The 23,539-nt window shown below is 49.3% G+C and overlaps 1 protein-coding gene across 1 annotated transcript; it reads left to right on the forward strand.

Annotated features, from left to right (window-relative positions):
- Positions 1-4,360: 4,360 nt before the first annotated feature.
- Positions 4,361-14,550, forward strand: LOC149355837 (zinc finger protein 346-like). The gene is made up of 2 exons (XM_089577699.1): positions 4,361-4,657; positions 14,242-14,550. The coding sequence occupies exons 1-2, from the start codon at positions 4,361-4,363 to the stop codon at positions 14,548-14,550; spliced, it is 606 nt and encodes a 201-aa protein (XP_089433825.1).
- The last annotated feature ends 8,989 nt before the right edge of the window (positions 14,551-23,539 follow it).

The raw sequence follows: 23,539 nt of genomic DNA on the forward strand, positions 1-23,539 counted from the left end.
ACGTCGTCGTCGTCCAGCGCACCGCCACTTCTTCGTTCACGATTCGTTCACTTATTTAGCAACCAGTTCACCGGTAACACTATCCCCCTCGGCTGAAGGCAACGTCCCGGTGCGTGTTAAGCGTGCGATATCGAGGGTGGGTGATAGGGCTTGAGGCGAGCCACATGAACGACTTCGGATGTCAGTGGAGCGGACGTCGACTTTGGGTGAAGCGGAGTGATTTCATACGTTACGTCGGTCACTGCCCGTAATACACAATAAGGACCTGTGTAGCGCGGTAGAAGTTTTTCACATAACCCCACACGACGGCATGGGAGCCACAGCAAGACGAGAGATCCGGCACGGTAGCGCACATCACGGTGCAGGCCATCGTAGCGGTGTTTTTGAGCCTCTTGGGAGGCGGAGAGCTTGTGACGAGCAACCTGGCGGGCAGCGTCTGCTCGGGCGATAGCGTCACGCGCATATGTAGTGACAGGGCCAGCTGTGGGCAGCAGAGTGTCGAAGGGCAGTAAGGGGTCTCGTCCAAAGAGAAGATAGAAGGGCGAGTAACCAGCGGTATCATGGCGCGAAGAGTTGTAGGCGAAGGTGACAAAAGTCAAGCTGATGTCCCAGTCCCGGTTGTCGTCGGATACGTACATGGCGAGCATGTCTGTCAGCGTGCGGTTGAGACGCTCCGTAAGGCCGTTCGTATGAGGATGACAAGCCGTGGTGAACTTGTGACGAACGGAGCACGAACGAAGGATTTCGTCAACAACTCGGGAGAGGAAGCAGCGGCTGCGGTCGGTAAGGAGCTGACAAGGAGCGCCATGGTGTAATATGACGTCGTGCGGAAGGAAGTCAGCGACGTCAGTGGCGCCGCTGGTTGGAACGGCGCGAGTGATCACGGACCGCGTGGCATAACCGGTGGCGACCGCAATCCACTTGTTCCCCGAGGAGGACTCCGGAAAGGGCCCAAGTAAATCTAGCCCAACACGAGAAAACGGGTCGGTCGGGATGGGAATCGGCTGCAGGTGGGTTTCAAAAGATTGCGAGAAAACAATTACATCATCTAAGTAACAAAGACAGGTCGTCCACTTGAACCCCGGAGTAACGAGTCCATCATCCACTCAAATGTGGCAGGGGCGTTACAAAGGCCGAAGGGCATGACCTTAAATTGGTAAAGGCCATCAGGGGTGACGAAAGCTGTTTTCTCGCGGTCTCTTGCGTCAATTAGTCCCGGTCCATGAAGCTTCCGGGCCGCAGGTCGCCAGGAGCCGACCCCACCGACCCAAGACGCTGCACACAAATGAAGACACCGTTCCCCTGCCCCGGCCGTTCGCCGCGTCTTAGGGCCATGGCGGTCGGCTCCTGGCGACCTGCGGCCCGGAAGCTTCATGGACCGGGACTCATTCTCTCATCTTTCTCATCGTGGCGGCCAGCACTGCACCATCTTCTCTTACTGTTCAACCCCCCACTCAAGACCATCGCCATTTCGCCGTCTGTTCGTCACCGATCGGGACGATCGCTCGGAGGCCCCGGGTAGTGTGACAAAGATGAAGCTGGCAGTGGCGCGTGACGGAGCGCTCGCGCTAGGCCAGCGGCCATTACAATGATCTCTTGTTCATGGTTCATCACGTCTCATTTTTGGCTGGCCGCCACGTAACAATATGCTCGGCTAAGAGAATGTGACTGTAATGTTTGTTTTGTGTTCCAGGTTGTTTTAATAGCTTTGAAGTGTTCGCCTACACCACATGATTTGAGTCATCTATTTGCATGACCGAAAATATTTTCTCAGTTTATAGTGTATTTCTCTTCTCACAATAGCACATAAAACATGAATTATTAAAATAGAATATATATTCTGTTCTAAAACGTTTTTCTATACCCTTACTTGATTCCAAGTGCTTTTGCTACGATTAATGTTGGTCGCTTTTCGACATAGTGAAATTGTTGACTAGCTGCAACAGATTGCACCATGCAATCAGGCAAGATGTCGTCACGATTACGCGTAAAAGATACTTTTAACCACCTCAAACACAATGCAGTTTGTTCTTTTGTTTCTCTCGATGTGTCAAACTACACGCAGATTTTCTAGTAACTTTCTATTGACAGGAGTATCTACAAAGAAGTGACAGTCTACCAGCTTTGTATTAACAAAGGTGTATAGAATGTAAAAGTTACAAGATTACTAGAGTAAATAGAATGATAATAAAAATTCTATAGAAAGTTGATAGCCATTTTTGTAAGGGTATAGTAAGCGAGCACTTTAGCGTCATTGATTTGTGCTCAAGCAATGATTGAAGCAATGAAGAAGTGGACAACCTTAGATTTCAGTCAACCAAATGATCAGGCAGGCTTTCGTGAAGGATACTCGACAATAGACCACATTCACACTATCAATCAGGTGATAGAGAAATGCGCCGAATAGAACCAACCTCTATATATAGCTTTCATTGATTATGAGAAAGCATTTGACTAAGTGGAACCCTCAGTTGTCATGCAGGCATTGCGGAATCAGGGTGTGGAAGAGTGTTATGTGAAAATATTGGAAGATATTTATAACGATTGCACAGCTACTACAGTTCTCCATAAAGTAAGCAATAAAATTCCAATACGTAAAGCTGTAAGGCAGGGAGACACGATCTTGCCAATGCTATTCACCGCCTGCTTACAGGAGGTATTCCGGGGCCTGAAATGGGAAGAGTTGGGGATAAGAGTTAATGGAGAATACCTTAGTAATTTGCGATTCGCTGATGGCATTGCCTTGCTAAGCCATTCAGGACAAGAACTCCAAAGCATGATCAATGAGTTAGACAGGCAGAGCAGAACGGTGGGGCTAAATATTAGCATGCAGAAAACCAAAGTAATGTTCAACAGCCTAGCAAAGGAACAGCAGTTCGCAGTTAGTAGAGAGGTGCTGGAAGTAGTAAGAGATTCTTTACTTAGGGCAGGTAGTGACCGCAGATCCTGATCATGAAAGGGAAATAACTAGAAGAATAAGAATGGGATGGAGCGCATATGGCAGGTTCTCTCAGATTATGAATGCCAGTTTACCAATATCCGTCAAGAGAAAATTATACAACAGGTGTATCTTACCGGTACTCACCTAGGAGGAAGAAACGTGGAGGCTAACAAAGAAGGTTCAGCTTAAGTTAAGGACAACGCAGCGAGCTATGGAAAGAAAAATGATAGGTGTAACTTTAAGAGATCGGAAGAGGGCGGAGTGGGTGAGGGAACAAACACGGGTTAATGATATCCTAGTTGAAATGGCATGTAATGCGAAGGCAAGATAACCGCTGGTCCTTAAGGGTAATGGAGTGGATTCCAAGAGAAGGTAAACGTAGGAGGAGACGGCAGAAAGTTAGGTAGGCGGATGAGATTAAGAAGTTAGCGGGGACACAATGGCCGCAACTGGCGTAGTACAGGGTTAATTCGAGACACATCGGAGAGGCATTTGCCCTGCAGTGGGTGAAGTCAGGCTGATGATGATGAATGATCGATCATAGTACAGTTAACGGCAGGTACTAATGAGGTGTGTGCTGGCCACGAGTCAACGCGTTTGGCGTTACATTTTGTGCTTATATAACGTCCCCGTGATTATCAATAATCTAAATTTTGACTTTCATCGTGAGACTAGTCATATGTCAATCAGGCTTGCGTGAGTATGGATGCAGTCAAGGGGGTGACGGATCGGGGCGTGATGCCTCTCCTGCAATGTGCTTGCCTCAAACGACTACTACGCAAGGCTGTAGTAATATTTTTTGAATACCACCAAGTTTCGTCCATACGACATTCCCTGCAGCTGCCGAAGTGTCATTATGCTGATGAACGTGTCTTTGAATGACAAGCACGAGGAAGAACGTTAAATGGAAAGCTTAAATGCATGTAGCCGGTATTTTAGCCCCTGGAAATACTGTTGTGTAAAGCTTACCACAGGCAGGAATGAAAAGAGACGAAGATTTTCTGCCCACAGTCAAAGAAAAAGCTTTGTAGTGGCGACAGTGTATGCGCGCTTTAAAGCCCTGGGTTAATGGTAAGGCCGTAACGCGTTGGCCGTTCTTTGTTTATACAATGCGCACAGCTTTCTACATAGAAACAGACTCGCGATCTTCTGCCTCTCCTGAATGCAATAAGTTAGATGACTGAGCCCGTGAAACGAAGCTGAAAACGATGAGGCTGCGCTCCTACAGCGATAAAGGAACAAAAGTTGTTCAAGAACGATAAGACTTCGCGGCAGTATCTGATCAGGTTTTCGCGTTTGCAACTTACAGGTTCGGCGGAAATACTTTAAATTTGTGGCTTTTCGCAGGGCGACTCCTTCCTGCAAGTGAAGTGCTATTGAACACGGAGCCATCGAACATAGTCGCGCATTATTTTGCAGATGGCGTCGACGCGTTACTCCTGCGAGCCCTGCTGCATGCTATTCAACGGCCCCGTGCCCTACTACGACCACCTGAAGAGCGTCAAACACCTAAAGAATGTGGAAAGCCAGACGCACTTCCAAACACGGGCCGACGGCGGACGACCCGCCGCTGAGGCCGCCACCCTGGATACCGACGCATCCGCGGCATCGGCTGCCGCCGTTACTACTCTGGCGCAGAACGCTGGGCTGCCGTTCCAGTGCAATGTCTGCAACGTGGCCATGACGTGTAAAGAGGCCCTGATTGCACATACAAGCGTGAGTTGAATTCCGGGAACAAATTGCTGTCAGTTTACCTTTGCTCAGCTGGAAATATTCTTGGAAAGAGTTATTTGCAGTTGGACACCACCACCACGTAACTGAAAGCGCGTTTCAGGTGTCTTTTGGCACAGGGAGCCAGTTATGCACGTTTTGTAGCGCAACAGAACTTTTTGTACCGCAACAGACCTTTTTGTAGCGCAACAGAACAGCAGAATTTTGTGCAGTTACTACGGAAAAGTACTACAGATCTGCAGACTACAGAAAACTTCTATACAGTACTACAGAAAAATGCTATGAAAGAACATAAAAATTTGTCGTGATGACAAAAGTACAAAATATTGTTCCCGCAGGGGCACCTTTAACGAGGTATTGGTGCTCTGCGCCACCACGGACCCTTAGCCCCCATACCGAAGCTGTCATCCGTACCGTGGCGATAGGTAGAAAGGTGGAGGGAAGAAACCTTGAACGGTGGCGGTCGAGGAAGTGGTCAATCCTCGGCCGATAGGCTCCTCGTCTGTCTACCAGGCGGGGAGTCCCGGGACCTTCTTCTGTGCATAAGGGTGAATCAGAGGCGACAAAGTATTGGGAACCCTTAGCCAGTACATGCCGTATGGAAAAATTTGCAAACAAATCTGATCGGCCCCCCAAAAAGGGGTCGCACCGATGCGAAAAAATTGATGCCACAGAAACCAGAAACGTTTCCGAAGTTTTTCATGGTTCACTCAAATGCAGATGAACCTGTAGCAAACTTGTCTGCATTTCTGATCGCCAACACTCTAAAGAACTGTGTAGGCAGAAACTACAAAGCAAAAAAGCAGCGAACCGGATATCTCCTTGTAGAAATAAACACAAAAGAACAGAGCACCAAACTGATGTCTTTACAGAATCTTGGAGAAATGAGCGTACAGGTAACCCCGCACCGCACACTCAACCACTCAAAGGGCGTCATATCGGAACATGAACTCCTGCAGAGTACCGATGCTGAAATGGAAGAAGAACTAGCTGAACAAGGAGTAATAGCAGCCCGACGAATAACCATCCGGAGAAACAATGCTGAAATCAAGACAAAACACATCGTCCTAACTTTCAATAGCACAACTCTCCCTGATTCCATCCACGCCGCATACCTCCATTGTAAAATCCGCCCATACATACCGAATCCGAGACGATGTTTCAAGTGCCAGCGCTTTGGACACAGCATGGCGGCTTGCCGAGGTAAACCCACTTGTGTCACATGCGCAGAAGACGCACATACAGAGGAAAGATGCGAACGTACACCAAAATGCGTCAACTGCAATGGCGCACGTGGCGCGTACTCCAGGTCGTGCCCAGTCTGGAAGACAGAAAAACAAATCATAACTTTGAAGACCACAGAAAACCTGTCCTACCTTGAGGCAAAAAAACGCGTCTCTTTCCAACAGAAAGGGACATACTCTGAAGCGGTGACGCGGGGACCGCCGCCGCCTTCGGTTTCTGTCGGCACACAGGTCGATCCGAAGGACCTGGGGTCGACAACCAAGTCCCCACCACAGAAGTCAGTGACACAGTCCACAGGGCTGGTTCAGCGGTGCCAGCAAAAAATACGAATGCGAAGGCCACGGGCCATCACAACCAAGAAGCATCCTCCACGTCCACAGTGGAGGAGATGGATGTCAGCGAAAGTCCGCTGACATCTAAAACACAAGCATGAACTCCGGCGCCACGAAAGTGGCGATGGATACAACTCCTAGTTCGCCACCGCTACAGCGGCGGCGAGACTCCCTAGAGAAAAAAGGGAAACCACGAATCACTGCTCCTGAGAGTAAGTAACTTTCCCCAATCCCCAACTTATCACAATGGCGTATCTAATACAATGGAACTGTAGAGGTCTACACAGAAACTACACAGACATAACCGATATGCTCAAAACAATGGCACCTACAGCTGTGTGCCTGCAAGAAACGAACCTTGGGCCACAGCACACAAATATCTTAAAAAAATATAATATTTTCCGGAAAGACCGAGTACAAACTAGCCGACTCTCAGGAGGCGTCGCTATCATTACGCAAAGCGATGTCCCTGCAAGAGAGGTATCATTAAAGACGAACTTAGAAGCGGTCGCAGTAAACATCATTAGCCATAAAACAATAACAAAGCGGCGCAGCGGAGGGTCGAATGGGGCGGTGTTGAGGCGGTCGATAATGGAGCGCAGCTCGGCATCGCGGCGCTGTTCTTCGGCAATGTTAGCGAGGACAGAGAGGGAGCACAGAGCATCCACGCTGTCAGTGCCAAGATTGTCACACGGGCCAACGGGGTAACGGGAAAGGCAGTCGGCATCGGCGTGCAAGCGGCCAGACTTGTAGAGTACAGAGTAATGGTACTGCTGCAGGCTCAGTGCCCAACGACCAAGCCGTCCTGTAGGGTCTTTCAAGGAAGAGAGCCAGCACAACGCATGGTGGTCAGTGACAACTGTAAAGGGGCGGCCGTATAAATATGGGCGAAATTTCCCAACAGCCCAGACAAGAGCTAAGCACTCGCGTTCGGTAATTGAGTAATTCCGCTCCGGGGCAGAGAGGAGACGGCTGGCGTACGCGATCACACGGTGCTCTCCGGATTGTCTCTGTGAGAGGATAGCGCCGATGCCGTAGCCACTGGCGTCGGCGCGAACTTCAGTGGGAGCGGTCACATCGAAGTGGGCGAGAACTGGCGCGGTAGTAAGCTTCGATATCAGGTTGGAAAACGCTTGTGCCTGGTCGGGTCCCCAGATGAAGGTGGTGTCTTTCTTCAGAAGGTTGGTTAGGGGGCGGGCGATGTCGGCGAAGCCTTGAACGAATCGACGAAAGTAGGAGCAGAGCCCCAAGAAGCTTCGGACGTCGTTAGAAGAACGTGGCTGGGGAAAGTCTTTGACGGCTCGGATCTTCTCAGGGTCAGGGTGGACCCCCGTATTGTCGACGACATGACCCAAGATGGTGAGCTGGCGGCGCGCGAAACGGCATTTAGACGAGTTGAGCTGCAGGCCGGCATGACGAAAGAGGGAAAGGATCTGGGAAAGGTCAGTGATATGAGTGGAAAACGTGGGCGAAAAGACAATGACGTCATCGAGGTAGCACAGGCAGGTGGACCACTTAAAGCCGTGCAAAAGGGCATCCATCATGCGCTCGAATGTGGCTGGCGCGTTGCATAATCCGAAAGGCATAACTTTGAATTGGTAAAGCCCATCAGGTGTCACAAAGGCGGTCTTTTCACGGTCCTGGTCGTCTACAACAATTTGCCAGTAGCCGGAGCGAAGATCTATGGATGAGAAAAATTTGGCACCATGAAGGCAGTCAAGGGCGTCATCGATACGCGGCAAGGGGTACACGTCCTTTTTGGTGATCTTATTCAAGTGCCGATAATCAATGCAAAAACGCCAGGAGCCATCCTTTTTCTTCACAAGTACGACGGGTGAGGCCCAGGGACTGTGCGAGGGTTCGATAATGTTTTTCGCGAGCATTTTAGTAACTTCCGCATTGATAACGACGCTCGGCGTGAGAGACTCGATAGGGGCGGCAGCGGATGGGAGGGGCATCGCCGGTTTCAATGCGGTGCCTGACGGCGAGAGTTTGGCCCAGCGTCGTGTTGTTGACATCAAAAATATCCGAAAAAGATTCGAGAAGGGCACGAAGCTGGGCAGTTTGGTCGGGACTGAGGTCGGTGGCCATCATGGTCGTGAAGGCGTCGCGCGACTGAGGAGACTGCCGGCGCGGGGTGGCAGTGTCTTGAACAGGGGTGTTGGCCAACTGAGCGACGTGGCAAGGAGCGAGAGGAGATAGTGTAGCCACGCAGATGCCGGACGGGAGCACTTGAGAAGAGACGCCGAAGTTGAGGAAAGGCAGAGAGAGGGCGTTAGCTTGGATGGTGGCGATGGTATGAGGTAGGGCAACGTTACGGGTCAGCAGGAGGTCAAGGTTGGGCGTAACGAGATAGTCGCCATCAGGAACTGGGCGAGATGGGGTCAGTGGAACGAAAGAGGCGGTTCGGGATGACAGGCGAGCATAATCGGTACTGTACAGCCGCAGGGATATATCGACGGGTTCTGAATCCAGCAGTGGAAGTTCAAGGTGTAGGACGCCATCCGAGCAGTCAATGAGGGCGGAATGGTCAGTCAGAAAATCGAAGCCAAGAATGAGGTCATGGGCACAGGTGGTAAGCACGGTGAATTGAACCGGTATACTGTGACCGCCAATGGTAACGCGCGCGGTACACGTACCGTCGACAGTAGGCGTGCCACCATCCGCGACACGCACACGGGACATTGCAGGCGTGAGGACTTTGCGTAGGCGACGGCGGAGGGCAGCACTCATCACTGATATTTGAGCACCGGTGTCAATCAGGGCGCGCACAGGAACACGGTCGATAAAGACGTCCAGGAGATTTGGTCGAGAGGTCGAGAGAGGATTTATGGTCCGGGTCGTTGATGCAGCGTCACCTCCGGGAGCTGCATCATTTAGTTTTCCAAATGGGAGCGGCTGGTTGAAGGCGACTGTGGGGAGCGAGAGCGGCGGCCCTGCGGCGACGGAGAGCGGGAGAATCGGCGTGGAGGGGGAACGGCTGCTTCAGATGGTTCGGACGGGGCTCGGGGCGAGAAGGTGCGGGTCGAGGTAGAACTGTAGAAGGAGGGGCGGACGTTGCGGGCTGGTGAAGACCATGGACTGCGGCAATGTCGGGCGATGTGGCCAATGCGAGAACACCGGAAGCAGATGGGGCGGTCGTCTGCCGTACGCCACTCATTTGGATTGCGATAACGCTGCGGAGAATAATAGGTGCGACGATAAACAGAGAGAGGTGGCTGGGGGGTGTCCGGGCTTCTGATGGTGCACACAGCCGGAGGAAGGTTCAGGTTAGCGAGTTCCTGACGCACGACGGCCTGAATCAGCGACACGGTGGGTAGAGAGTTATCAGGTGCGGTCGGACGGGGCAGAACAGGCGCAAGGGCTTCCAGTTCGCGGCGAACGATGTGGGTCACAGTGCCGGTAACGGGGTCATCATCGGAAGAGGCGCGGGACGGTAATCGGTGTTCCTCACAGGAAGAAGTAGCGGCAGTATTAGGGAGCCGAGAGAACTGCTGTGGAATTCGGCGGCTTTTAACTTGTTCGAAATGACGGCATTCTTTTATGATTGCGTCCACGGTGGTGCAGTCTTTGCAAACCAGTAAGTTAAAAGCATCATCCGCAATCCCTTTCAGAATATGGCTCACTTTGTCGGACTCGGTCATGGCGGCGTCGACCTTGTGGCAAAGCGCCAAGATATCTTGGATATATGCCACATAGCTTTCGGTTGACGACTGGGCGCGCGACGCGAGCTGCTTCTTCGTGGAGAGCTTCCGGTCATCGGGTCTGTCAAACAAAGTACGGAGCTTTTCTTTAAAAGTGTCCCAGCTCGTCAGTTCTTCTTCGTGGGTTTCGTACCAGACCCGGGCCGTGCCACTAAGATAGAAGATCGCATTCGCTAGCATCACGGTGGGATCCCACCGGTTATAGGCGCTCACTCGCTCATATAGGCTGCGCCAGTCGTCGACATCGGTGCCGTCGTTCCCAGAAAAGGTACCAGGGTCACGGGGAGGAGCCATGACCACGAAGGGAGCAGAGGGAGCAGAGGGAGTGGTTCGTGACTCGCCGGGTGGAGCCATGATGGTAGTAGCCCCGGCCTGACGACCGCTTCGGAGCTGCGTGGCGTGGAGGTCGTTTACCCGGCACGTCCACCAAAGATGTTACGTGGCCCGAAGTCTATGTCGGCACAAGGACGACCGGAGCACAGGGTCCAGATCACAGCTAGCCCCGAGCGGCAAGCGCGCACACACCGGGCACTTCGTCTGCGTCGTCTTCACGGAGATTATCCGTTGCAATATGTTCTGTGTACATACCACCACACAACACAATTACCATGCATGACCTAGAAGAACTTCTGGGACAGTTGCCTGAGCCATATGTCATAATTGGGGATTTTAACGCACACTCCTCATTCTGGGGAAGTGAGCATACTGATTCCAGGGGTCAGCACATCGAGGGTTTTATTCTTTCAAATAGCATATGTTTAATGAACACAGGAAAAGCAACGTACTGCTGCCCTAGCTCTGGAAAAATGACCTGCCTAGATTTAGCGTTTGCATCACCATCGGTTTTTTATGATTTTATTCGGGATGTTTTAGACGACCCTCGGGGAAGTGATCACTTACCTACGGTTTTAAAGCTAACATCAGCTACATCCATCCTCCCTACTAAGCCACGGCGATGGAAAATTCACCTCGCCGATTGGGCACTTTTCAGAACAAAGGCCACACTAGAAAAAGAATATGCCGAAACCTTTAGGATAGAAGAAATAAATGAAAAATTTTTGGCATGCTTAACATCTGCAGCAATAGAAGCAATCCCACAAACATCTGAAATTGCACGAAAAACACATAAAGTTTGGTGGTCAAATGAATGCACATTAGCTAAAAAGCAGCAAAACAAGGCTTGGGGCAACCTTCGCAGATATCCCACTGCAGGGAACTTGATCATCTTCAAAAGGGCTAGAGCCAAAGCACGATACATTAGACGCAACGCAGAAAGGGCATCATGGCACCAGTATATATCCTCCATAAAAAGCTCAATATCATCAAAGAAAATGTGGGAGCAGGTGCGGAAATTCACTGGAAATTTTACTCCATTCACATTTCCAATGCTAACAACACCCGGTACTCAAACAACATTAGAAGAACAGGCCAACATATTGGGTGAGCATTTTAGCATTTTCCGACAGTTTCAAGCTCATCCAACTACACACAAACATTTCAAAAGCACAAAACAATAGTAGAAAAACAAAAACTTCACTTTGGAACATGCATACACGAAGACTACAATCAGCTTATTACAATGCAGGAACTAAACACAGTACTAACAGCCGGTAAAATGACAGCACCAGGTCCAGACAATATACATTATGCCATGCTTGCTCACCTCTCTGAGACTGCCATAGAGGCTCTCCTAAAATTTTTCAATAAAATATGGACGAGTGGAGAAATCCCCCAAGCATGGAAAGAAGCAATCATAGTACCGTTCCTAAAACCTAGCAAACCACCAACTAGTCCCACCAGCTACAGGCCAATAGCACTCACTAGCTGTATAGCAAAATCATTCGAAAGCATACTAAACATCAGACTAACCTTCATACTTCAGTCCCAGCAACTTTTAGATATACACCAGTGCGGTTTTAAAAAGACATGTTCCACAACCGATCACCTCGTTCGCTTTGAGAACACAGTTCGGGAAGCGTTCATCCACAACCAACACTGTATCGGGGTCTTCTTCGGCCTGGAGAAGGCTTACGATACCACGTGGAGGTTCGGTATCCTCCGTGACCTAGCGGACCTAAGTATCCGTGGCAGGATGCTGGGCTGTTTGAGCGACTTCCTAAGCAACCGAACATTCAGAGTCCGCCTAGGTGCAACCTTCTCCAACACTTTTATTCAAGAAACTGGCGTACCCCAGGGGTGCATCTTCAGCACAACCTTATTCATCATCAAAATGAACTCCATAGGAAAAGTAATCCCAAAATCCATAATGTACTCAGTTTACATAGACGATCTCCAAATAGAATGCACGTCATCCAGCATACCTACCTGTGAGCGACAGATACAAATAACAATAAATAAACTGGCTACCTGGGCAGATAGAAACGGATTTAGATTTTCCCCTCAGAAAACAGTAGCGGTTCTGTTCTCTTTGAGACGAGGCCTACAGGCCGACCCCACACTATATCTAAACCAAACCCCACTACCTGTCAAACAAGAGCATAAATTCCTAGGGATAACTTTCGATAAAAAGTTCACTTTCTTGCCACATATAAACAGCTTAAAGAAAAAAGCTTCGCAGGCCCTCAATGTGCTAAAACTACTGTCAAGAAAACGCTGGGGGTCTGATAGGGCATGCCTATTACATATATATCGTTCTCTGGTTCGCTCTAAGTTAGACTATGGGTGCATAGTATATGGCTCAGCAAGACCATCCTACATAAAACGACTGGATCCTATCCACAATCTTGGTTTAAGGTTGTCTTCCGGTGCTTACAGAACTTCACCAATAGCAAGTCTGTATGTGGAAACGAATGAACCTTCCTTAGAAGATCGAAGAACTGCACTAACTTGTACATACATCCTCAAAATCCTTTCTCAGCGCAAACATCTCTGTTATCCAATTGTCACGAAATGCCCATCCCGAATACTCTTCAACAACAAGCCTCACGCAGTTAAGCCATTGCTCTTGCGCTTCGAAGAAAAATGCCAAGCCCTGAACATACTAAATGAAATTAAAAATATTGCCCCAAGACACGAAGCGTTACCACCGTGGTACACTCTTCCCACAGTGTGTGACGTCACATTAACACGCTTCACGAAACCCGGTACACTACATGACCATATATTACAAGAATATCTAGCACTACAAGAAAAATACAGAAATTATACTGCATATTATACTGATGGGTCCAAAACTCACGCTCAGGTAGGAAGCGCAGTAATACAAGGAAAAAATAAAAATGCAGTACGACTGCCCTCATGTGCTACAGTTTTCACCGCTGAGTGTTATGCCATATGTGTTACGGTACAGAAAATCACAAATGAAAACAACAAAAACAACATCATTTATACAGATTCACTGAGCGTCCTTACAGCATTAAACTCCAAAAATGCCACGGAGCCACTCATAGGAAGCATAATACACAATATAGTAAAGGTCACAAAACAAAAACATGTTATAAAATTCTGCTGGGTTCCCAGTCACGTTGGTATTAGGGACAATGAGAGAGCCGACATGTGTGCTGCACAAGCCAGAACCATGGAAATAAAACATGTGAATTTGCCTCCTAGGGATTACATGAAGTTAGTGCATAGCAAACTAAGAGCCAAATGGCAAGCTTCTTGGGAAAATGAAGGAAACAACAAGCTGCATACCATAAAGCCCATTTTAAAAGAATAGAAATCATGCCGCCATAAAGAGCGTTTTATCGAGGTAATTTTATGTCGTTTACGCATAGGTCACACACACATCACCCATAACTTCCTATTAACAAAAAAAGACAAACCTGTGGGTGAAATGTGTGGTGAGGAGCTCACAGTAAATCACATTTTAATTTCTTGTTCGCATCTCGAAGAACTTAGAAAAAAAAAATTTACGGTATTTTACAATGAACACATTCCATTTCATCCCGCATTGCTTTTAGGCGAGCAAACACTTGTCGAGTTTTCACTTGTTTGTAAATTTCTAAAGAAAGCCAATGTTTTAAATTTAATATAATGTAACCTCTATACACTTAACATAACATCTCTAACCTTGTGTTTGGCGCATGATAGCCATAGTTGCTTATGCGCCATAAAACCCCGTATAACTAACTAACTAACAAAATATTGTGTTGTATTTTTGACTCGGTTCTGTAGGCTTTTGATTGTAATGTGTAATTTAAAGCTGTTACTGTGAAACTACAGGACACACACCCTGCACATTCCCTCTCTAGTAGCCTCAACTATTCACTAAACCCTTTCTTGCACAATTGAGAGGTGGCACGCATTCTGTTTCTTTCTATTGCAGGGCAAGAAGCACCGGAAGGCGTTGCAGAAAGAACAGGTTCTGCGTCAGATTTCGCTTGACGAAGGCATACGCACACTGTCCTTGTCCGAGTCAGCCCCCAACCAGACAACGGTCTCCCCCATAACACGTGCATCCTTGCCGCAGCATCAGCCGATGGAAGATCTGGAAGATGTGGACCTTTCATGTCAATACTGTGGCATCGTTCTCTTCAAGAACATTGAGTACAAATTGCAGCACTTGGAGACTGAGGCGCACTACAACAAGAAACTCCAAGAAATCGGTCGACTAGGTGGCAGGCCGCAACAGTAGCCAAATATGGCGACAGCCCTATTGTAATAAAAGCCAAAGATACTGAAAACCTTGGTGGATTCTGGTAATGGAAAGCATGGTGGACTGTTGGCGTTGGTCGGACTACTGGGAAATGGTGGTACTCTTGGGAGATGGTGGGACTGCTGGGGGATGGTGGGACTACTGGGAGGTGTTGGGACTACTGGGAGATCGTGGGATACTGGTGCATGTTGGGACTACTGGGAGATGTTGGGGCAGGGGTCACGGGGGCGCCATTACATCTGTCACAATGAGACCAAAAAATTTCGAAAAAGTTGAAGCTCGTACAGCCTGTTTTATTTTGTGTTCATGCTTCTCTTGCTCTTCTTTACCCACGTTCCAACGCAGCTGGTCCCCATGAAACCGCCTTGTTGATGTACTGCCAGTGCATGAGGGCTTGGGAAAACTGGGTGATGCACTCTGCAGAAAAAATTCAAGTGAAAAAATTATCCACAAGTTTTTCCCTTGCCTGTATTAGTGTGCTAAAAAAGTAAGCACTGTATTGTGGCCACAGGAACAAAGTCAACATAAATGAAGAACCACTGAAGCTATTTGCACTCAAAAAGGCAAATAATTTCAGGCTCTTACCAATACATCACATGCTCATCATTAAGTATCATCATCAGCAGCATAACTAGCACCACTGCATTACAAAGGTCTCTCCTATATCCCTACAGATAAGCGTGACATGTGCCATAATGACCAAAACACAAAAAGTCATCCTTTTTATTGTCCTCTGTTGGCTTTTAGTGGGCTATTAATAAGAGAAACAATAAAAGGTAACATCAGAACGGCGACATCAGAAGGGTGACAGCAGTAGCTCAGCTGAGACGTCACAGACGATACATTAAGAAAAGAGGCTATGCTCCATGATACATCAGTTGCAAAAAATAAAAACAGCAAACAAAAGGTAAAACAAACCAGTGTGAATGCTCCAAGTGACATCACTTATATCCTTAATTTTGAGGGACCACATGGAATTACAATGTGGTGAGGTAGCAAATTTATTCTTCAATGGCAACAGGAAAAATTTCTTGAATTAGTGGTGGTGCTGCGCCCGACCAGTGTGACGAAAAACACTTGCTGTGGATTTGCCCGGCTACAGCTTCCGTGAGACGACGCTTCCTAAGAAAGGTAGGCCTGCGATGGGACGTCGCAGATGACTGTCGCAAGTGGACTCATGATAATCGCTTTATCGCGAACTTTTGCCGCTTTTTAAGCGAGGCTTGTTTGCACTCCTTTTTATAACTCTTTCCCTTTTCATTATGCCTAGTGGCAAACAGCTCGAAAAAAAAAAAATTAGTGGTGGTGGCGTCCTGGTTTGAGGCGGGGCAGTAAAAGTTAACAATGTTGTGATAAAGTATTGTAGAGTATATGAAATACACCTCAACGAGCGATTTCCCCTTTTATGCAGGAATGCCTGATGGTCAAGTGATATGACTGATTGCACATATGCTGTACTGAGTGCCACTGTTGGATTAAAGGGAGTTGGTGGCATAGCTTGAAACAGTTTGGCGCAAATTTGAAAGAGCTAAAGAATATTTCAGTTTGGAATCAAAATTTTTGTGCATAAACTGTGCAGCATGGCAAGACCACACAGGCCAAGGCATCTCCTGATAAACTCGAGCGCCTTTGTGGTGCCAGCAGCATGTATCGTAACATGCTCCAAGCATATGGAGCTAAATCTTATTAAGGTTTCTTCATATCATTAACCCTAGAGCTGGGAAAGGATGTCAATACGCTGTGACAAAACAACGCAAACAAGACAACGACGAGGAAGGAATAAATGCGACGGCATGAGTGCTGACTTTCAACAAGGTGTATTGGAAAGCATGTCAAAATTGGGGCCTCAAAAAACAATGAACAAAAGGGCGCCTTGTGTCAACCACATTGTGTGTGTTGAAAACAAACCAAAAACTGATTATGAAGAATTTACGAGCATGAACTCTTCCTTAGGGAGCGATAAAGGTTTGCTAATGCAGTGATTGCAGTTTTTTGAAATTTCAGAGGCCTCGATTATCTCCCTCAAAAAACTTTTCTTTTTCTGTCGGGCACAATGCAGCACGTGAATTCCGGTTCACAGCGTTCAGGATCTGGCAAACGGTCGCAATCGCGACAGTGAATCATCAAATTTTTCTTGCAAGCTTTCTTCAAATTGTCTTCGTGAACTTTTAACCTCTCAGTGGCACACCTGCCTGTTTGCCCAATGTAAACACAGCCGCATTTCAAGGGGATCGAACACACTATGTCTTCTGTGCAGTGCACGAAGATACTGTGACGGCTGATCTCAGTTGACTGCTTACACAGGTACTGAAGCTTCATAGGTGTGCAGAAAACAGCAACGCCAACTCTACTGCCTATTTTCTTTAACCAGTGCAATGAATTGTGGATTTAGGGAACAGGTACGTACAACCTTCCTGTTGGGAGTTACAGTCTCGACTGGGGCACAACCGGAGTGTGTCATCTTCTGCTTAAAGCTATCGGCTGCAGACACTAACAAAGGTTCTGAATATCCAGTGCTGTACAAACGGCATATAAGCTGGGCAAAACTGGATGCCATGACAGGTACACAGGATTTCATCAAGGCATTTTTGAATCAATCGCTAGCGATAGCTCTTCACCAGCTTCGAGTAAGCCGAAGGAAACAGTAAAAGTGGCTTGTTTGCCCTTTGCTCGTAAACCCAACAAGTGTGGCCCCCAGGAATGAGATCCAAAAAAACGTAATGAAGTATCCTCTATAGTTTCAGTCGTGATTCAAAGCGGACTGAGGCTTTGACTGAACTCCTCTATCACCTTAGACAATGCTTCATCAGGATTGGGGACCCTGTAATATGTGACGTAACAGCGGCGCTAATACAGTTTTTTTGCCAAAACAAGCTATTTTGAAATGTAACAAAGGTGTACTGAAAGTATGGGCTTAGAAGTGCAACAAAAGTATTCACCAGAACGCCTGAGACGTTCGGAATGCCACTGCTCCATGTAGGTCAATGGATTCTTGAACACGTTATTATTCCTGAGTGAGGGATGGTGTAATATAAATCCTTCATATCAACATAGCACCCCACGAAACTGGGGCAAGAGTTATTGCGTAGAAACTGCGTTACTTTCTGTAACGCAGATTTTATGCGAGGGGAGTCATCAATGCTCAGCAACTTAATTTTCTGTTGCAAAGAGAAAGCGATTTGTTTCTGCCAGGTTTCGTTTTCTGAAACTACGACCCTCAAGGAGCTGTCAACTTTATGCGTCTTTACAGTAAATAAGATAGCTGGATAATTGTTCTTGGTGGAGTTGATGGCATTAGCCATATGGTTCAATTCTAGATTATTATGTAGTTTCTTGACACTGGACTTTGCTTTTAACAAATCTGATAGTAAGTGGCACTCAAACTCAGAATATGCTGCATCTGTGGTCTTGGACTGAAAGCACCTTTCGACATGACCACAAAACCACCCTGTTTATCAGCAGTTAAAAGCAAGAGGCCCGCCCTCTTAAATACGACAGAGTTCGGCCTGTGGGCAAGTTCCTAACACAGGGTTCAATCCGTGACACCTGCATCGAAACCCCCTGAAACACACCTGTCACACTCAGGTCCGGGCGCAGAAAAGGCAACTCTTCAAACTATGGCAAGCATCTCCAGAATAGTTCTCTTCGGAGGAATGGAAAAGTTTGGTCCATAAGTACATCAAGTACCAGAGGAGGCAGCAACTCAAAGCAGAAGGTGTACAGTTTGTTTTCAGACACTTGTGCCTGAAAACAAGCCAGCAAGTGACTGGTTCACGGTGTCATGTACCGTTGACCAGGTGACGGAAGCCATCTGGAATGCCACTTTGCAGCCAGTTCGCGCTCACTAGCCCGGAGCAGAGAAGCCAAGGCACGAGTGCCTGAAAACAAGGTGCACAACGTCGACGCTGAGTTGCTGCCTCGTCTGCTGCTTGAAGCATATACGGACCAAAGTTTGCCATTGTTCTTTGGAAGAGGGCTATTCTGGCGCTGTTTGCCGTACTTCGACGTGTTGCCTTTCCGTGCCTGGACCTGAGCGTGACAGGTGCGTTTCAGGGGGTGTTGGTTGATGCGATGTCGTAGTTTGAACCACGTCAGGCACTTGCCCGCAGGCTGAACTGTAACGGGTTTGAGACGTTGCTGCCTTTCGCATTTAGCTGCTGATAAAGAGGGTGGTTTTGTGGTAATGTCTAAAGGCGTCTTTCATTCCAAGGCCGCGGAGGCAGTTAATTCTGAGTTCAAGTGTCACACAGCAGCTCATTTGTTAATAGCAATGACCAGAGCCAAGAAACTATGTAATAATTTAAAGTTGAACCATCTGGTTAATGTTATCAACTTTAGCAAAAAACTGGCAGAGGTGCCAATGGGAGGTTAAAAGACCAGGGTTACGATGTGAAGAAAGCTATCATGGGAAATCTGATGATTCATTGTCGCGTCTGCCATCGTTTGCCAGATCCTGAATGCTGTGAGGCGGAATTTCCGTGCTGCATTGTTCTAGACAGGTGGCACAGAAAAGTTTGTGCGGGGGATAATCGAGGGCACTGAAATTTGAAAAAAACGCAATCACTGTGTTAGCACACCTCTTTATCGCTCCCTAAGAAAGGGTTCATGCTCTTAAATGCCTCATATTCAACTTTTGTTTAGTTTTCAACAGATACAATGGAAATGTTACAAGGTGCCTGTAGAGCCACTGAGATTAAGACCGCCACGCAGCAGCCGAAATATATGTGTTCCCGCCGGCCTGCAAGCTGTTAGTCGACGCGGTTGACACGGTCGCGCCGACGAGTGCCCGCGCCGAAGAGCTAGCCGGGTACGCGTTACGTGAGTTACGGGGCGCCGGCAGTCTCGTCTCGGTCCCTTTGAAGGATCCCCGCCGCGAGAAACCCTAAACAGCAGTTGCACCCGCACCGCTTTTCGGGGGAGCGCTCCTTTGTCTTTTGCTTGTGCGTGTGTGCGCCGACTCCGCGCATTCACCGTGAGGGAAACGGTGCCGCTTCTGGGCGACGCGCGGGAAGCCGGAAACACGGACTGTGTTTGGTCGGTGTCAGTGGCGCGCTTTCCGAACGCTGGCATTTAGTTTTCTTTTTCTTCAAGGCAACGGGCGGCTTCGGCGGCGGCATGCCATAGTTCTTCAGCTGCGCGGACAGATATACGCTTCAGCTACGCATATTGCCCGAACTTGCGGCTTAACGGCGGCGCCGAAACGCTTTTTCTTTTGGCCGTGTGCTTCTGTTACCGCTGGTTGGCGCCGCTTCGAGGAACAGGGCAAATGACGGTTCTGTTCGTGTGTTTGTGTGTATTCCTGTCTCTTTTCGTGCGCGCAGTCCGACTTCCTGATGGCAAGATACTCTGTTATGGTTTCGTTGCGTTTTGCTTGTGATGTATCTTATATTGACACCGTCCATTCATCGTCGTCGTTCTACTAGAACCACGAGAGCGCGGAGTGCGCGCGCGAGCTGGCCTTAGAAAGAAAGAAGCCGAAGTGTCTGGCTGCGAATGCTCCGTTTTTGGGGCTGCTACCGACGTCTGCTGCAGTCACCTACTTTGACGTATCCAACCAAGCCGGACGTACTGTACCACCCGTGACATCTGGTGGAGGTGCGGGGTAACGCATTCCATGGCTCGGACTCCCCCAGCAAGTAGGGATTCAAGTCCTCGAGGGTAATCTGCCATCGAGGTGACGCCTGTACACCACGGCAGCCGCCGGCTCCAAGGCCTTCAACCCGAGTTTGGGCTTCTGGCGTCTCGGTCAACCCAAGCGGTTCGTTCAGCGCCATCGTCGACGACCGTCCAGCCCGAAATAGGCATGCAGACGACGATTAGTTCACCTTCTGTTGTGCTGCAGCAGCCTCGGGAGCCACCGATCTTCCAAGGTTCTCCAGGCGAAGACCCGGAAGACTGCCTGGAGAAATTTGAACGCGTGGCCCGGTACAACAGATGGGCGGATGACTCCAAGCTTTAGCACGTGTTTTTTTCGTTGGAGGGCGCAGCTCGTACGTGGTTCGAGAACCGGGAGTCGTCCATAACGACGTGGAACGTATTTAAAGACCAGTTCCTGAAGGATTTCACCACGGTGATTCGAAGAGAACGGGCCGATCTGCTCCTTCAGTCCCGAACTCAGCTACCAAATGAAACCATACTGGTATACTTCGAAGAGATGACAAAGTTATTTCGTCGATGTGACCCGGACATGACAGAGCAGAAGAAACTCCGGTACCTTATGCGAGGTGTCAAGGAGCAAATCTTTGCCGGACTGGTTCGCAATCCACCGAGCACGGTCGGAGAGTTTCTGTCCGAGGCAACCACCATGGAAAAGACACTCGATATGCGGTTGCGGCAATACGAGCGTCCACCTTTGGCCATGACTGCGGCAGCCACGGACATCAGTACCACCCACATGCTTCGCGAAACCGTACGAGCTATCGTTCGCGAGGAGCTCCAGAAGTTGTTCCCGGCTACGCCGCCTGCGCAACAGTTTCTGCTCTATCCGAGGTTATTCGGGAAGAGGTGCAACAGGCGCTTACAACACCAGCTCCCTTTCAGCCGTCCACAGCCCCACCGCTAATGACATACGCCGCTGTTGCTCGTCGCGCACAACCGCCGCCGAGTCGTCTTCAGGAAACCCCGGCCTCTTTTCGGCCGCCACCACCTGCTCGTCCTGCTCCAACGTATCCCCGTAAAAGTGACATCTGGCGCACTCCCAACTACCGTCGCTTCGTGAAAGATTTTGCTCGTATTGCCGAGCCGCTGACGCGCCTAACCAGGACGGACACAATTTCAGATGGGAAACAGCGCAAGAAAATGCATTCGCAGCCAGACACTTCGGCTTCTTTCTTTCTAAGGCCAGCTCGCGCGAGCACTCCGCGCTCTCGTAGTTCTAGTAGAACGACGACGATGAATGGACGGTGTCACTCACGGGCACTGTCGGCCCGCCTAAATACACGGCCACAGGCAGCTGTTACGTCACGAGAGGGCCGGCCCAATCAGCGATGAGCTGAGGGGTTAAGAGGAGATTTTGGCGGGAATCTGGGGGTTCTCGCCAGGAGCTTTTGACCGGGAGAGCTCTGACGGCTCCACTCTGTTGTTGCTCTCCCTTTGATTCTGTATTCACTGTACCATCATGCTAATCTTATATGTATAAAGTTTTTGTTTGTTTCTACAACGAAAAGCGTCGTCATGGTCCTTCGCGCAAATTAATGCCAATCACAAGACCGGGCCGTAACGACAACGAGACGGCCTGACCTCGCTCAGCAACAGACCAGCGAGGAGAAGAAGAAAAGTGGAAAAGAACCTCAACTGGCGCAGCCGACAGGATTGGCAGCCATCGCCTCCGGCTCGAGCGAAGATACCAGAGTCGACGGGTCCACATCACCGCAAGACAGCGCTCGACTGACCGTCAGCGACAGCGGAACTGCGTGACACCGGAGCTTCAGAGGCACTGGGACCCAGGAACCTTCGGGGTGCAGTCGTCCCCAGCAGCCTTCAGGAAGCGGCTTCACGGCAGGGAGCGGCACAGCGAATCGACGGAAGGGAGCGTCGGCGTCAACGCTGGTGAGCGGGATTTCTTACGATTCGCTAGAGGGCTCAAGGCTCGAACTTAAAGGGGTGTATGGTCATGACGTGGAGCATGATGGCGAGCACGGCGGACAGTGAGACAGAGGAGAGCGGCATGACAGAGGAAACTCTCCAGGGCATAAGAGCTTTCGCGGAAGCACAGAAAACTTCCAGGGATGAAGCGGTTAACGTAGGAGAAAGCAGAGCGCCCCAGGGCAAGGCAGCTCAAGTCGAGACAGGCAGTGAGCTCCTCGGGGTGGCAGCGGACGTAGAACCGGAAGCTTATGCCTTGCGGCGCCTAGAGTTAGATTTTGAGTTGCAAAGTCTCAAACTGGAGTCAGAGGAGCGCATAGCCATGAGAAGGGCTGAACTGGAGTTTGTGGGTGCCAGGCAGTCCCCACTTGTCTCTGATGTGAACGAGCAGCGGCAGACAGGCCTGGACCCGACCACTCAGTGTGCTAAAGTCCTTAAATGGCTAAGGCTGCCAGCCGACTCAGATGTACCTATGTGGTTTGATGAAGTCGAACGAATGCTTGCGAGTTACAACGTCCCCGATTCCAGTAGGGTGCACTTAATAATTCCCACTCTAACGGAGCGGGGCCGCCACTTGTTTCGTGGACTGGGAGACGAAGCGTGCCGCGATTACGAGGCGGTGAAGGCAGCTGTCTTGAATGAGCTTCAGCTAAGCCCGCCCGAGTACTTAGAATGATTCGAAGGAGCGTCTAAGCGCAAAGAGGAAACGTGGACACAGTTTGCCTCACGAGTAAAGACCTACTTTGAATACTACCTCCGTTCGAGAAAAGTGAGTGCAAAAGATGAAGTGGTTGCACTCATGGTAGCTGACCGGATGAAGGCGAGCCTTAGTGCGGAAGGCCTTGAGCACATTCGCCTACGGGAAGGCGAGAAATGGCTTAGACCCGAAGAAGTTTCGCGGGCGATGCAAACTTTCGAGCAAGCAAAAGGAAAGAACCGTGCTGTAAGACAAGCGAACGCACAGCCGGCGCGCAAAGAACATGCTGCCCCAGGCAGCGCGCCGCTGGCCCCATCACGGACCACACACGATGGGAAACGGCAGCCCACATGCTACGTATGTCGCGCTGCAGGTCATCTGGCTGCCCACGAGTTGTTCAAAAGAAAGACGATGACCGTAGAGACGCCCGGGCAAACAAGGTGACAATAGTAGACCCAGGGACGGTTAATGACGCCCTACCTATTCACCCTGAGAATGCTTTGGTCGCAGAAGTCAAAGTGCCTCAGCGAGAGGAAATACGAAAGTCGAGACTGCAATAAGTGCTGCTAGACTGCGCTGGCATACCCGCCGTGGCCATACTGGATACCGGTAGCCAGGTCCCCATTGTGAGGGAGGACCTCGTGCCGAACACGTATCGTGAAACGTCGGGCACCATTAGGTTAGTGG

The sequence above is a fragment of the Amblyomma mixtum genome, chromosome 3 (assembly GCF_055824585.1).
Source record: "Amblyomma mixtum isolate Tamu chromosome 3, ASM5582458v1, whole genome shotgun sequence".
NCBI classification, from domain to species: domain Eukaryota; kingdom Metazoa; phylum Arthropoda; class Arachnida; order Ixodida; family Ixodidae; genus Amblyomma; species Amblyomma mixtum.